The sequence below is a fragment of the Balaenoptera musculus genome, chromosome 1 (genome assembly GCF_009873245.2).
Source record: "Balaenoptera musculus isolate JJ_BM4_2016_0621 chromosome 1, mBalMus1.pri.v3, whole genome shotgun sequence".
NCBI lineage: Eukaryota > Metazoa > Chordata > Mammalia > Artiodactyla > Balaenopteridae > Balaenoptera > Balaenoptera musculus.
The window spans coordinates 14,550,659-14,567,709 of NC_045785.1; the positions used below are offsets into that span (position 1 = coordinate 14,550,659).

Sequence of the window (17,051 nt, forward strand, 5' to 3'; positions counted from 1 at the left end):
GGGGGTGTTGAACCAGAATCAATTTTCTGCTACCTGCACACAGATAGCTCCTGCTCAACAACATAACAAAAGGCAACAAAATGTTAGGATTTTTCATTTTTAATTTCTAAGAGACGCAAGCACATATAATGGAGATCAGGCATTCTGGATTTAAAAGCAAAACCATTCTAGGACGAGATCATCAAAGAGCTGTAACTATACCTTGACAAAATCTGCAGTGACGATCGCTAGCTCAGTCTGTGAACCAGGTAACCACACGGCTTTGATGATGAAGTTTCCTGTTGCCAACTGAGGGTGCAAAACCAAATGATCCGACACAGAGCCTGAGCTACTGAAGGTCAGCACATGGCAGTCCTGGACATGGTTGAAGGAACAGAATGGTTAAAAAAATGATTTGGAAAGTAGCCTAATTAATTTCAGAGTCCTAACGCTGCCTTTTCTTCCCTAATATTCCCTGCCTCCAGACAGTACTCAGACTGTCTAGTAACATGTTCAAGTGTCAAGAACACACAAAGATTATTTCCAATACAAAAGAAATCTGGAAGATCTGGAAGAAATTCAGAGATTTCGTTTGTGTTCCCAATGGCTTTTAAGTTCTGATCTCAACAATGAATAAGAGAAAGTGGTGCTGAAAACAGGGGAGAGAAGGTGACTGGGATCCACAGCTTAAGAGAACCAAACCTGGATCAGGACTGTTACCTTCAGCCCACAAACAGCAAGGTAGTCCTCCTTGCACGGATTCCCCGTGAGGCTCAGCACAGTAAAGGGGACTGGGGCAGAAGCCAGGCGGGTCAGAGTCAGCTTCCTTTTGCTGGAATCTGCTTGCTTCAGGAGAGCTGAGAGCTGCAGGACAGTGATCTGCAAAGGAATAATTACCAATTTATTCTTAACCCAGATCCTCTCAGAAAACACAGAGCAATAAAAAAACGTTCCTTCACTAGAGCTACTGATTTGGAGGCTTTTTTTGTGGGCAAGTCTCTTAGGAAACTCCAAGACCAGTATCAGTCATACATCCCCTGGTTAAAAGAATGGAATGCCTTTCATTTCCTCCTTCTAGAGATGACAAAAGAAACCAACTTCTCTTCGTATAATCAGTTCATAAAATATTTAAACAATTCCCATATACTACTGTCCCTTCTCATTTTCTCTGAGAATGTTTTTGAAAGGATTTTAGAGCTATTTTAATCTCTGGTTTGTTTTTCACTTAAGGTGTGATTAAAACAACTTTACTGATAATGAAGAAGTCAGAATATAGAAAAGTGTGAGTTAGGATACTCTCCTCCAACCTCTCCTGGTTCTATAAAACACGATAAACTTCCTTGTGCCCTTAGAGGGCTGGGAGGGCAGGAAAGAACTAAATAAGGATCACTGAGCCTTCCTATGAAGACTCTTCTCTCCCCACTTGTGTCCTCAGAGTGGCCAAACTGGGAAAGACTGGGAGCCACGGTGTCCTAGGAAACCACCAGTCGTTACCTTCGCCTAGGGGTTCCCACAATAGAGTGGGAATTAACTATTTAGACTCTCTGTTCTAGTCACACTGGTCCTAAGTCTAATAAAGTAACTCAGGGTTCACGCAGAAAAGTTTGTTGAGCTCTGCCCCTGAAGCTTTGCTGGAACTCAATAGACTTTTTCCCTGAGGGCCAATCTGAGTGTAGTCATCTATTTGTTTTGCTCAGCACCTAAGACAAACATGACCTCAAATGAAAGGGAAGGAATTGGAGGACCCACCTTGCCTTTCTCATGGCTGACAGCCAAATGCTGGCGGCGCCCATGAGGGGAGGAGAGCACACACATAGCCACCCTCCTGAGCACATGGGCGCTGATTAGCTGTCGAATAGTCTGGCCCTGGTCTCCACTGTAATTCATCCGAACATTCTCAAAGGCACCTTCCTGGGAACCTAATGTGGGAACCTGGTAAAGAGGGAAGCAGAGAGAGAAGGCAGTAATAAGGCAAAAAAGATCAAGTGGATTCATACACATGCTATTCATGTGACTGAGACACTGCACAATTTAGTTATTCAAAAGCAACGGGACTGGGCTTCCCTGGTGGCACAGTGGTTAAGAATCCGCCTGCCATGCAGGGGACACGGGTTTGAGCCCTGGTCCAGGAAGATCCCATATGCCTCGGAGCAACTAAGCCCATGTGCCACAACTACTGAGCCTGCACTCTAGAGCCCACGAGCCACAACTACTGAAGCCCGCATGCCACAACTACTGAAGCCCGTGCGCCTAGAGCCCGTGCTCCGCAACAAGAGAAGCCACGAGAATGAGAAGCCCGCGCACCGCAACGAAGAGCAGTCCCCGCTCGCCGCAACTAGAGAAAGCCCGAGCACAGCAACGAAGACCCAACGCAGCCAAAAATTAATTAATTAATTAATTAAAGCAATGGATTCCAATCTCTAATCCACAGACAGACAGGTAAATTCAGCAAAATTATTGTCAGTCCAATAAGAACAACGCAGTGAATGTTGCATAAAGCTAAATTAATACAAAGTATTCACTTTTAAAAAATGTTAAAACGCCTCTTTTTTTTTTTTGGCTGCGCCACATGTCTTGCAGGATCTTAGTTCCCTGCCCAGGGATTGAACCCAGGCCACAGCAGTGAAAGTGCCAAGTCCTAACCACTGGGCCACCAGGGAATTCCCAACTGTGACTGATTTTTAATAAAATACCAGAATATATATGTGTGTATTACCAAGTGATTATGCTTCCCTTAACAGCAGTCACCTTGTGAGATCTATTTGTGTACCTCACTCATTTTCACACTTCCCTTCCAGAAATGCCGACACTTTACTTTCTACTACTTTACACAGCTGCTAAAGACTCCAGGCAGACCACGCCAGGGGCCCTACAGTCAGTGCTAAGCAGCAGGTGTAAAGTGGATAATGTCTTACAACTTACAACCCAAGTCATAGGAAGAATTAAAGGAAGATTACCTAAAGGTAATCTTTGGCTATAAGCCAAAGAGTACAAGCATTATTTTTGTAAACAAGATGAACCTTAGGGGAGAAGATACAGTAAGGAGGTCTACTATTTTACATACAGAAGAAATTTCTAACTATTATAATTTCCCCCAAATGTCATTCCTCACATCCAGGGGTTCACATATTTATGTGAACTAAAAAGGAGACTTACTCACTGGGTTTGTCCGAATGACCTCTGGATTCCCTTCTCTGGAAGACACACCTCACATGCTGATTTTCACACTGGATGTCACGGTACCTTAAATTCTAAGTTCTGAATGGCCAGGGGTTGACTGTTCTAAGGATATTCCTCAGAGTACCTAGCGCACTTTGGCATCTCAGTCAACGTGCTGGTTCCCACAGGCACCTAACTCCCCGACGCTGACACACTCACCATCAGCTGGTCTGTCATCTCGACCACCTTGTCCACTGTGTGCAGCTCCCGGAGGGCCTGCTGAGCCCGGCTGCTGCTCCCCACAGCTGAAGCCTGCTGAAAGTTGGTCTGAATGGCATCCATGAGGAAATTGAGCATGTCTAACACGAGAGGAGCGAAGGAGAAATTGGCCTGAGAAAAATCCAAATACACAAGTAAAAAAAAAAAAAAAAAAAAAAAAGACAGAAAAATAATGGGTCATGCTCATCATCACAATCTTGCTAGTAACTACCTACAGAATCCAGAACCCACTTTCCTCACTTCAGTTTGATATTCTAGCCCTCATCTCACTCTCTCCAATAACACTGGATTTGATTCCAGTCAATACACTATTGTGCTACTAACCTAGAGCAATCTTCCTAAACCACGGATCCCACGTCGATATCCTACTGCTTGAATGCACCCACCATGTATAATTAGTTAAGTTCTCCCCAATGCATCTAGAGTGCCTCTAGTTATGCACCGTCCTTAGGAAAACTGAGAAAATAATCACTCAAATCATTTTCTGTATTCTGTGCTTCAGATGAGGAAGCTTGACCAAGAAAGTGTGCTCTAGAGTGTTACACAACTAAAATTTACCCTCCCACAAACTTCCCGAACACTCCTCAGTCATAAATTCTTCCTTATGAAGCAGCGACTGACAACACACACTATTCATATTCCACTGTGGAAATCAGTAAATTTAGAGGGAGGAGAAAACAACCCGAGGCCCACCAGTGGAGCCGCAAGGAGAGCCTGGCGCACCGACCGCTCGTGGACCAGCTGGCCAGGCTCCGCGCTCTGGACCCCATGCTGGGCGCCAGCGGAGCCCACCTGGTTCTGCAGCTCCTCCCGGCAGCCCTCCACTGTGCGGCACAGGCTGCTCTTCTTGGGCTTCTCTTCATCGGCAACCTTTCCGTCGCTGATGGTGACTTTGGCCTTGTCCGCCGGGGAGGTGCTGGTGTGGCGCACGAGACTCTCTGAAACTCTGGGTTCACTCTGAAATGCTGACTCCTTCATGGTGGAGCTCATGCCGCTGCTGGGAGTTCGCTTCACTAGAGCCTAGGGACAGAAAACGCCAGAGGCCCCAAGTCTTGCCACAAGCATAGATGAAATACTGCCTAAGATGTTGAAGGAAAATCTGACCCAAAGGAGACACTGGCTAACCATTTAAAGAATATCCACAAGCCTGAATTCTGATCTTCATTGTATTCACCTAATATCTGGTACTTTACCCACTCATAGCAATAGGTCTTGAAATTGTGGAGGGGGTCTTTAAAAAACTGCAAGATCTCTAAGGACATTGCAAGTTCTAATATTCTAAGTGAAGTGCGTAGGCCATGACTATATAGCTAATCAATGACAACCAGAACTTAGTCCTAGACCCAGGCCACCATGAAGGTGACATGGGAATTTCCCAGTTTGGCTTAAGCATTTGTGTCACCAACAAGTCACCCTTTATAGCCGAGACAATGTTCCAATCTCTCACCAGACAGCTGCCATCTTCCTTGGCTCCACAGTCACAGAAGAAGGATCCATACTTGGCATAGGAAATCTCATGATCCTTGTGGCACACCTTGGCACATACTGTGCACACACCCACCCCATCAACCATTTTGCAGGTGTGACAGTGGTACCTACGAAGAATGAGAACCAGCCAATGAGCCCAGAAGTCCCAACAATCAAGGCCCAGCAAACCCTCACCTAAAACGAAAAACTACTCTTACCAATGCTGGTTCATGAATTCTTTCTGAGTGATGGTAAAAGTGCACAATTTATTGCAAAGAGAATCTTCATCCTTCAAAGATAATAAATAGTTTTAATCAGAAATATATCCTTCTACACAGGGACCCATAAAAACACACCCTACGGAGAGTAAACCACTGACTCATAAATGACCAGTAGAAACCTACTCCAATTGGAGATAGCTTGCAGGCTATAAATATGCTGCAATTTCAGGTGAGACCTTAAGGTTTTGTGGCTAAGAAAAAAATAAATCTTATGTTTTCTCTGCAAGGGAGCTCACACCATCCCCATGAAGAACTCATCTTTGAAACTCCATTTTGGATGCAAAAACCAAGAAACTGTAGGACAAGTGCCTCTAGATGGAGGAAGGCATGTGCTTATTAAACGGTCCTTCCCCTAGGAGATTAGAGCCCTACAGCTTGCTCTGCAGGCCTGGAAAATCAGTCTGGCATTAGTCATGTAAGCTGTGAGAAAGCAACAAGGACTGGGAAGAGTTCTGAAGCTCACAGGGGCTAGAAGGGAAGGCCAAAGGATTGTTAGTGTGAGCTCTGCAAGTGCCGATCAGCCATGACCGTGGTGGTTACTTTACTTACTGAATCCTCAGCCTGGGAGTCTTCCTCTTCCACTGCCAGCTCCTCCACCCAGTCTGAGTCCACTTCAATGGCCCGCTCTTCCCCATCCACTGAGAGGTGACTTGGGCCTTGACCGTTACTCTGGCTCAGGGCATTGGTGACATCAGCCAAGTAAGACATAATATGGCAGGTGCACTCCAGGACTATCACATGCTGTAACAGAAGACCACCACACCATGGAAACCTCAGTTCTCCATATTCGATTATTATGTAAACTGTGTTTTCTCAAGCTTTTTCCAATAAGGCTCAATATCAAAGGAATAGTATAAAAGCAGAGAAGAAAAACATGTTTTAATTATCTATTTCCTCAGCTCTTAGCACTATGACTACATGTAGTTGGTCAATAAACTGTACTGAATCAGTGTGTTTCATTCTTTCTTAAGCACAAAGACAACTCTTTAAAAAATTTTATAAAATGAAGTACAATGGAAATCAAGAAAAAAAAGTTGAAATGGAGACAAAAATCATTCAAGAAAAAACTAGATTGATACAAAGAACAGACTGGTGGTGCCAGAGGCAGGGGGTAGGAGGATGGGCGAAACGGGTGATCGGGGTCAAAAGGTACCAACTTCCAGTTATAAAATAAATAAGTCATGGGGATGTAATGTCAAACATAGTGACTAGAGTTAATAAATACTATTGTATGCATATCTGAAAGTTATGAAGAGAGTAGGTCTTAAAAGTCCTCATTGCAAGAAAAAACAAATTTTGTTAACTACGTATGGTGATGGATATTAACTAGACTTACTGTGATCATTCTGCAATAAAAACAAATATCAAATCATTATGTTGTACATCTGAAACTAATATAATATTCTATGTCAATTACACCTCAAGAAAAAAGGCTATATTAAAAGTATGAATAAGCTCTCATTGGCTTTTTTCCTGCTGTTACCATTTTTTTTAACCATTAGTGAAAGATATTTAAATTACTGGGTTTTTAATTAATGCAGGAGGGGAGGAATAGCTTCAGAGATCAAGGGGAAATTTTTCCCGCAAATCACTGCAGATAGTTCGTGCTTGCCTAAAAAAAACCCAAAAGTCTGGCATCAAAGCCTCAGATTTCTAAGTTCCTTCACTCTGCACTCTAACAGTTCAGTGTGGAAAGGATAAAGATCAGCAAGAAAGCAGGGAGAGACGAATGGTGCTGTGGTGGGTCAGAGGCCAGTTATCTGCTCTTAGCCACCATGTCAGGTTCATGGGTTGGATGGGGGGAGAAAATGCCTGAATGCAAGATTTCTACCAGTTTCCACCCTTTTTCTCAGCACAGTGGACCTGAACCTTCAGGTAAAGTAAACAATTCTAGGCATCTGGACTGGAGCTGAGGAGGTAGACCGTTAACTCCGTATAACACTCAGAGCACACAGTTCCAATGCAGGAGCAGGGGACAATTTTCCAGAGCATGCCAATACCTAAAAATAGCAGTAATTCACTGTTTCAGGAAGGACTCTGTTGGATGTCTGTTTACCAGAATATTTCCTTCCTATCACTTCTTGCCACCGAGAAGAGGCCTAAGGGCATGCAGTTAGCAATTACACACTTCTAGGCCTTTGAGATTATAGGCCTTACCCTCTGTAGGCTAGCCAGGGCCAGAAACCAACAGGAAGGAGACTTCCACCTGGCCACAAAGGTAAGAATCACCACTCCCTGACTGCTGTCACTCCTCACTTGTCTTACCTTTCCATGCATTACATTGGCATTCAGTTTTTCAACCACATTCTTCTGTGACAGGTATTTCTTGCTGTCGCAAAGAAAAAAAAAGGGGGGGGGGGGGAGAGAAAACACACAAAATCATCTAAGGAATCAAAGAAAGGAAGCATCTTCACATATCTCGCATCAACTTGTGGACACTGTGAACCAAAGGCATTCTTAGAAAATTATGTGGCTAATCAGAAGTTGGGGGCTCTGTTCCTATCAGTGGCAGGTGGTACACTTTCCCCAAGACTTCTCCCAGGAATAATGAACAGAAAATCCTACTAATAAAATAATGAAGATTAAATCTAAACTGAACAGTTACTGGCTACTCCCTCAATCCCCAATAAAAAGGTAGAGATTCAAATTTCTTTTATACTCACTCTGAGCTACAGAAAATAGCCTGTAATTAATTATCCCCCTTTTCTCTAAGAGCAATGTTGTAACATACAGATGCGTTCCTCCAATTTCACCCTCTTACCATCTACTCAGCCAGTCCACAGCAGCATTATGAAGCTGAAGATGGCCAGCACCTTGACCTGCACTGGCCAGGGTAGCCATCACAACCATGAGTTCAGGGAAACCAGTCCCATCACCGTTGGCCAGCATCTCTGTTGCCATGGGGATCAGGGTGCCCAACAGCACAGCACACACACCTTCCCCGACTTGGCTGACAGAGAAGAAATAGCAAGTTGGTAAGTAATCAACAGGAATCTGACTGTACACTTCTAAATGTATAAGAGTAATTAAGGAGTTTAAATTTAAACATTAAATGCATGACTATACACACTAAGCCCAGTTGTGGACTTGGGCTACTAGAGCACAAAACATTCATCCCCGTTACAACTGACATGCCAAGTCACTGCAAAAGTTTTTGCATGGGAAAAATCAAGGAGAGCCACTAGATTCCTTGAGTCTATTGAGAGGGAGCTATGGAATCACTGAAAATGCTCACGACTGATTCCTGAAAGAAAGACAGCTGCAGTGATCTCACCTTATTTCTGGGGCCCTTAGAACATGTGAAATAAATGCAGGTGCCCTACCTGTTTTCCCGAACAATGTACGTGGTCAACAACTGTAGCAGCTGCCTGTTCTCCTGGATCACATCCAGCTGATCGGAATCTTTGGGGGGCGATGCAGTCATGCGGGTGAGCCAGGCCTGGAGACGCACAGGCTCCACGCAAGCCAGCTGTGCCAGGGAACCACAGAGGTGCAGAAGGCTCGGGTTAGGGCTCTTCTCAGCTGGAGACAGACCGAGAGGCGAAGGTCAGTGAAGGAGGGCAGGGGGAAAGGAAGGAAGGCGCAGACTGTGAGCCAGGAAAGGGGGAAAGGCTCCAAGGAAGTTTTCGACTTCCTTCCAAACTATCTCTGAGGGATTCTCTCCACATGTTAGCATTTTCATGCCATAGTTATACTTGGGCAGAAGATAGGCACAGTCATTAGCTGGACATCAAAGTTCCCTTAAGAAGATTACTAAAAGCTGTCACTCACTCAGCTGGAAGAGTTTGGTGAAGAATTTCAAAACTCGGTTACAGAATTTAGCAGAGAGGTTCTCATTGGCTGTTGCCATCATGATCTGCACAAGTTCTCCACTGAAAGGCAGGAGGGTAAAAATGGAAGAATCACATTAAGCCTCACATAAAACGCATCCGTTTCTATTTCTTCACAATCTCATCCTCTCTAGGGGAACTGGTCATTTGTGAGTCAACAATGCCAGGTGTTCATGAAATCAACCCCTCCACCAATAACCTCAAGGAGTCAGCAGTTAACCAAAGTCCTCCCAGAGGTACAAACACCTAAGCAGGCTTTTTAATTCCCTGAGAAAGAACACCGAAGTCAACATAGACAGGTCCCTACTTCCAGGAGATATTCAAAAATGTTCACCGAGGAGAACAAAACATAGCTCACCTGTCAGAGAAAAATTCCTCCATAGCTTTACGAGCCTGGCTGCTTTCCAGTTGCTTTTCCAAATATTGGAGACACTCCTCTAAGATGGATTCATCCAGTCCACTGAAAATCCAAAAGAAAAATTAACTACCAGAAACAAGGGCTGTTTCAATGTCCTCCTAATCCTGACCTTTAAAAATCCAAAGTCTGTTTACGGCTACACCTTTTTTTTTTTTTTAATTTATTTATTTATTTATTTATTTTTGGCTGTGTTGGGTCTTCGTTTCTGTGCGAGGGCTTTCTCTAGTTGCGGCGAGCAGGGGCCACTCTTCATCGCGGTGCGCGGGCCTCTCACTGTCGCGGCCTCTCTTGTTGAGGAGCACAGGCTCCAGACGCGCAGGCTCAGTAGTTGTGGCTCACGGGCCTAGTTGCTCCGCGGCATGTGGGATCTTCCCAGACCAGGGCTCGAACCCGTGTCCCCTGCATTGGCAGGCAGACTCTCAACCACTGCGCCACCAGGGAAGCCCTGTTTACGGCTACACCTTTTGAGGGCAATATTCAATTTTGTTTTGTCAAAGCTTAGCATAAACCCTGGCATACAGTAGGTGCTCAATAAATTTTCGAGGAATTAAACTGAAATAAAATTTAAAAATTCCTAAAATCTGAGATAACTGATGTAGTCGATGGCTAAGAGTTCCAAGAATCACTGCTGTTATTTCAAACTGTTAGAAAGAGGAAGGAAGGGAGGGAAAGACTGAAGGGGGGAGGGGGGACGAAAGAGAAGTGGGGAGGGAGAGAAAAAGAAAAGGCAGCCCCTGATGAAAACCTGGATTCCTCAACAACAAAAAGGCAGGAAATCCCAATACCTGGAACCCTTTATTTGTACAGTTCTCAGTGGGATAAAACTGTAACTTATTCAACTGTTCTGTAAGACTCTCCTACATCAACATGGCCTACACTATCAAGGTCAAACAATGCTATGAGACCACCTAATTCCACAGAACACCTATCTCAGAAGCATGGTTACAAAAATACTAGAAATTTTATCATGCTCCTTTGTACACTTCATCACATCTACTACAGCATGTTTATTCCTAAGAATTAATCACAAAAGAAGATTCCAAGTAACCTTTCATGTGCGTCCACAAGAACACAAAACGCACACAAGTATAGAACTTTCTGTTAAAAAGCACAATCATAATCTATTAATTAACAACATAAAGAAGCTAGTGTTGGTACATTTCATTGATGGTAGCAGGAGGTCACAGGAACCGGAGGCTTCTCCCCAGTCAGGCTCACCTATTGGGATCTGCATGATTAGCCAGAATGTTGTAACAGCCAGTGATTAGTTTCTCATAAACGCGAGCCAAGAACTCATCAGACTCTGCAGGGCCCAGGATGCGCTCCAGAGAGTTGCTACTGATCTCAGCAACACTCTCAGTGCTCGACTCCAGAAGAAGGGGAAGCAGGGTCCGAATTACCTGTGGCGGGTTCATCTCATCGGACCAACTTCAGCAAAGAAAACAGAAGCAAATTAGTGAATATACTCCTCTCAAAAGCTGCGAGGGGAGGAGAGGGCAATCTACTCATTTACTGAGAAGGGCTTTTTTCCTTTGATAGTTGTTTTTTACATAGGTATAATCATGCAACTTCATGGTCTCCTTTCTCATTATTATATCAGAAGCTAAAATCATTTCCATGTGAAAAGTCCACTTATTAAGATGTTAAATTAATACTGTAAGATGTATTTTATAATATTTAGAAAAGAAAATTAACTGAAACCTAAGCTAGTAACCCTCCCAGACAACCTTTCTAGAAGAATTCCCAGGAATCTGGATCACTTTTAAGCCAATGAGATATAGGACTTTACCCGTGACCTATGTACAGGAAAACAAAATAGTCCCTCCACTGGCCTGCCCGCCCTTAGTCTCCATGATGGCAGCATCTAACTTCCACAACGAATCTGGAGAAGCATGACTTCAAATACATCATTGTCACCTTGAAACTTAAACCCAGAGTACCTCCAAATCACAATATGGTTTAAAACCAGCATGCCTTTTCTGAAACATACTACACAGAAGGAGGGGGGGAGGTACTCGGCTGCCCTTCACATCTAAGCCAAAAATCATTCTAGGTAAACGTTCATACTCTAAGGCAACAGGCTCTCTCTGCTGTAGAAGCAGGCAAAAAAAGTATTATTACGCAGTTATTAAAACTCTCATTGTCTTCCCTTAGCCATGACAGAATACAGGAGTAGAGAGCACTTAGGGCTACATAAAAGGTACTCACACTATAAGATCTCCGGTCAACCTGACCAGTGAGAGGAGGGTGTGCTTCAGGGAAGCAGCCAGGGGCAGACTCTGGCCACAAAGAGTCCCCAGGTGAGCGGCCTGCACAGCACTGATGTAACTCTCAGAAGGGATGGTGTCATTGGCAAAGGCATTGCGCTGAAAGGAGGCAAAGCAGACATCAACAGATAGACCATCTATCTCCCAGGACCAAATTCTTACGTGAGCAAAAAGAAACCATGATGACATAACCGAAGACCCCACTGAGATTTACAGACAATGACTCTATTCAGTATACACTCTTATTCATCCTTGGAAGGAAAGTGGGGTGGAGTAAAGGAAACAGTTAACAAATTTTAGTTAGCACAAAGTCGAGTTAAAATTTAAAAGTTAAAGTTAAGCTAAAATTTAGTTAGTACATAGTTAAGATACCCAATACCACTTTTCAAATAATTAGAATATATTATATTTAACATTAAAACTATGTTTGTTTGCCTCTAGTAACTGAAAAAGATCTGGATTTTACAATGCATCTGGGTCCACATTACAAATATCTTAATTATCCTTGCACTATAGCTCTGGGGGATGTAAACAGAGGTCACGATTACAAAGCAGGGATAACTAGATTATAACACTTGGCTTTTCCAAAGAACTGTAATAACGCAATAATCTGTTAATAGAGGTAATCTGAGCAGAGCACACAGAAAGATCAAGGAAACTAACAGAGGACTCAACAGCCTTCCAAAAGCCTAGAGAACTTAAAAGCTACCCCATAAAATTATGTATGACAAAAGGAGCAGGTTCTTGACATATAACCTAAAAAGGAAAGGAAACGGTTAACATTTACTGAGAATTCACGTGACAGATAATGTGCTAGGCACTTTACATTTAATATCCTTAATCTTTACATCCCAGTATTTAGCAGATGAAGAAACTGAGGCTCCTAGTAGTTGACCCTTAAGTACCACAGGGGTTAGGGGTGCTGACTGTCCTTGCAGTCAAAAATCCATGTACAACTTTATAGTCAGCCCCCCGTATGTGCAGTTCCACATCCACAGATTCAACCAACCACAGATCATTTAGTACTGCAGTCCAGATTTAGTGAAAAAATCGTGTGTAAGTGGACCCATGCTGTTCAAACCTGTATTGTTCAAGGGTCCACTGTAATAAAGCAGTTATTCTATAACCCAGTAACAGACTTCTTATTCTTAGCAAAATGATCATATGAGTACCATTTGAGTAATTCAAGGCCTTGATTATTGATTCAGCCATAGCAAGTACTACTGCAGCATATTAAGATCTCTTGGTAGCTAGTTTAAGCCTAAAGAATAAGAAGAGAACACAGAAACAGAACAGTGCTCCTAATTTCTATTCCTGGGACAGACAGACACTCACCCAGGATCCAATGTTTGGAAACTCATTGGTGTTGATGTTGTTCCAGGATTCACACACAGCCTGCACTGAAGATGGTAAATTCTGAACCAGTGTTGGACCTGGAGGAGACAGAAAGGACAAGGAATCATCGTGAGAGAGAAAGAGAGAAAGAACGACACGCAGCATTTTAAAAGCCAAGCCCAAATGCAGAGAGAAACACACCACAGCCCAGGCTGTCAAAACAACTGCTAAAATAGCTTAGATGGATATTTCAGTAGCAGCACTATGTCCAAGAACTTGCTAATTGCTTAACAGCTAACAATCTCAATTGTAAGGTTTTCACTTCCCATCGTATTCACTTTCTAATCTTGCAAGTAAAGAAGACAACTGAATAAAAGATGCAAAGTGAGAGCAAGTCACTACAAGTCACTATTAAACATCTAGACCTTCTATGACTAGGTATCACTTTGATCTCTTTTCTCCTTAACACAAATCTTGAGGGCAGGGATCATTAATGCACATTAAGAACAGTATTCAAAGAAGAGATGGAATTAAATTTCTAAAAGTGAGAATATCTGAACATTAAAAGGGTCCTTGAAGCTTGAAATTCAGGAATACACAAATGCCTATAAATTTTAAAGGGTAACTTTTTTTTTTTTTTTTTTTTTTAAAGGGTAACTATTGCACTTAACTCCAATCCTGCTCAAGTCCTTTTATATTTTATTTTTTTAAATTTTATTTATTTATTTTATTTTTTTTTTTTGGCTGTGTTGGGTCTTCGTTGCGCTGCACACGTGCCTTCTCTAGTTGAGGCGAGCGGGGGCTACTCTTCATTGCGGTGCGCGGGCTTCTCATTGCAGTGGCTTCTCTCATTGTGGAGCACGGGCTCTAGGCGCGCGGGCTTCAGTAGTTGCGGCACGCGGGCTCAGTAGTTGTGGCTCACGGGCTCTAGAGCACAGGCTCAGTAGTTGTGGTACACGAGCTTAGTTGCTCCGCGGCATGTGGGATCTTCCCGGACCAGGGATGGAACCCATGTCCCCTGCATTGGCAGGCGGATTCTCAACCACGGCACCACCAGGGAAGCCCCTGCTCAAGTCCTTTTGATTCCCCATCCTAAATTTCGATTAGATCATTCGTAACACAAGGAAGAAGTTCTCCCAAGCACTAAGCAGTAGCTTGCTAGTCTTCCTAATCTCTATAAATGAAAAGAACAAAGGTCTTTGCCAACAGCGAAATAGCCTAATGCCTTGGAACCAACTTATCTTGGTTTGGATCCCAGCTCTGCCACTTGCAAGATGTAGGATTTGGGCAAATAACTTCTCTAAGCCTCAATTTCCTAATGAGTAATGGGGGATAATAACAAAACTTACCTAATAAGGTTATTGTGAAGATCAAAACAGATAAACTTATGTCAATGCTTGACACTCAGAAAGAGTCTAATAAATGAAAAATGCAGTAGACAGGTAGAAAGGGAGAGAAATAGCACTACTAGTCATACTGGTGTTAACAGTCTTATTCAAAAGCACATTCACTTACCCAGAGTGTTCGCCTTGCACCTACTAGAGCCAATAGCCAAAACAGCAGCAAAGCCGTGCAATTTCTCCTGGGAAGGTTTTTCAGTGGATCCCTCCTCATTAAAGTTCTGCAGCAAATAGGCTCTGGAGAAAAAAATAGGGGGTTATGTCAAAGCTGAAGGAATCTAGTGCCATTTTGGTTAGGAAAAACTAACCCTAGACAAATCGAAAAACCTTTATCTCAGTTGGGTCTCCTAAGAATTACAATGGGTAATTGTTTCCCAAAGAATATGCCATCCTCTGAAATGCTTACAAAACTCAATTCCAGGACATATCTACCACACTCTTCCTGGCCTCAGAAGACTGGCAATGTATATATTAAAGGCTCTGAGAAGTATTATTATTTTTTCTTTTTTTAAAAAAAGCACTTCCCAAGCTTATTTGCCCAGGAACATGTATTAACAGCTCAGTTTAGAAAGTCTTAGCCTGATGGGCCAGATTAGAGCCTAGACACACTCAAAGGGCAGTGACTCGGTCAGCTTTGCTACCACTGTACCCCCAACACCTAGAAAAGTACTTGACACGTAGCAAACACTCACACTTGTCATTCAAGTTTATTGCTCATATTCGTTCTAAAATCTTGCCTCAAGCAACAGTCCTCTGTCTACTGCAAAGCATTCACACTAAGACATTAGTTAAGTTTTACAACGATCTAAGTCCCTTTCACCATCAACGCCCCATGAAACAGGAACTGAACAGTGAAATCCTACAGGGACCAGATAAAGTAAATGAGCTTAAAGGGGCCCAGTGAGAATGGCTAACGAGAAGCAGCCAGTCCTTAGCTGCAGTCTGTTACTGTCATGTGGGAAGACAGGCCCAGTTTTGCCAGTTCTTCCAAAGGAAGAAAAGCCAGAAATCTTGACTTGTGAATAAATTCCCAATTTTTATAAATGAATTCTAAAATATTTAAACATCATGCAGAATAAACAAAGCAAGTCTACAGGGTGTGTAATATGCAATCTTTATTATAGAAAGGGCTGGGTTTCAAAATACTCTCTAGGGGATTTCCCTGGTGTTGCCGTAAAGACTCTGTGCTCCCAATGCAGGGGGCCCGGGTTCAATCCTGGTCAGGGAACTAGACCCCACAAGCATGCTGCAACTAAGAGTTCGCACGCCACAACTAAGGAGCCCTCCTGCCACAACTAAGACCTGGCGCAACCAAATAAATATTTTTTTAAAATACTCTAACTCATTAAGAAAATTTTTTCTATACCTACATACCATGAAATTTAAAAAGCTTCATCTTAGTAAATAACAGAAATGATAGCGTTTGGAAAAATTACATTATCTTTCTTTGCACTCTACAAGAAAAATGCTAGAAAATATTTAAAGATGAAAGTAAACCACCCAAGCATCTACATTCCCCCATCTCCGACATCTCTAGGCAGGCAGCCCGTCACACCTAGTGAATGACGCGTAGGTGTCAATGAGTTGCAGTGTGGCTGGAAGCAGGTTCTTGGTGATCTCAGATGACTTATGAGGATCGGTCTCGGCAGCCATCTTAGAAAAATGTTCATCCAGAGAGACCTGGACCTTCGAGATAGCAGCATCGAGGGTGTAGATGGACTGCAGACTGGGAACTTCATGGAGCTGCAAGATGGTGGTACAGTCGATGCTACAGAAGGACGAGATCTTTAAAAATACACAAGATATTAATTAGTTGTAGCAAAAAAAAACTGTGGCATAGGGCTTCCCTGGTGGCGCAGCGGTTGAGAATCCGCCTGCCAATGCAGGGGACACGGGTTCGAGCCCTGGTCTGGGAAGATCCCACATGCCGCGGGGCAACTGGGCCCGTGAGCCACAATTACTGAGCCTGCGCGTCTGGAGCCTGTGCTCCGCAACAAGAGAGGCCGCGATAGTGAAAGGCCCGCGCATCGCGATGAAGAGTGGCCCCCACTCGCCGCAACTAGAGAAAGCCCTCGCACAGAAACGAAGACCCAACACAGCCAATAAATAAATAAATAAAGTGAAAAAAAAACTGTGGCATAAGCCAAGTTCCATCATTATGGACCCCAAACTTCCATACCTGTCGAGCAAAGTATTCCTCTACAATTTCAACGTCATATTTCACTGAGCTGCACTTGCTGGATGCCAGTTCTAGGAGAGAACCAGCATGTTCAGCCTTCATTCCCTGTTTGATAAGGTGGTCCTATTTACAGCAAGAAAAAAGTGTTCAGGAGATCAATACAGACAGTGTCTAAGGCTTTCATCAGCCTTAAATTTAAAAGTTCCTAGAATTAGAGTATGTTAGCTTTGAATACTCCATAGCAGCAAGCCCTGTGGTACCTTTATCCAGTTGACATAGGAGCTGATCCGGAGGCGGGAAGACCACCGCAGAGTGTGTAGGATGTCACATTCACTCATCTCTGGCGAGTTCATGGCCAGCTGGTTCATGTAAGTCTTTGATGGTGGCAAAATCCCTAGAATCCTCCACAGTATCAAGAAGTAATATTGAAGGGCACAGGCCTCCTGGAAGAAGCAAA

General features: G+C 43.4%; 1 protein-coding gene across 1 annotated transcript in view; it reads right to left on the reverse strand.

Moving 5' to 3' along the window:
- Window positions 1-17,051, reverse strand: part of UBR4 (ubiquitin protein ligase E3 component n-recognin 4) — a 128,030-nt gene that overhangs the window by 79,022 nt on the left and 31,957 nt on the right. Inside the window, 20 exon segments of the mRNA XM_036866703.1 lie at window positions 202-354; window positions 700-858; window positions 1,729-1,911; window positions 3,358-3,528; window positions 4,210-4,437; window positions 4,865-5,012; window positions 5,103-5,173; window positions 5,715-5,906; window positions 7,431-7,494; window positions 7,927-8,115; window positions 8,489-8,687; window positions 8,937-9,037; window positions 9,354-9,455; window positions 10,632-10,841; window positions 11,622-11,779; window positions 13,016-13,113; window positions 14,531-14,652; window positions 15,971-16,200; window positions 16,595-16,717; window positions 16,855-17,037. Of these exon segments, the coding sequence (XP_036722598.1) occupies window positions 202-354; window positions 700-858; window positions 1,729-1,911; window positions 3,358-3,528; window positions 4,210-4,437; window positions 4,865-5,012; window positions 5,103-5,173; window positions 5,715-5,906; window positions 7,431-7,494; window positions 7,927-8,115; window positions 8,489-8,687; window positions 8,937-9,037; window positions 9,354-9,455; window positions 10,632-10,841; window positions 11,622-11,779; window positions 13,016-13,113; window positions 14,531-14,652; window positions 15,971-16,200; window positions 16,595-16,717; window positions 16,855-17,037 (3,084 nt within the window).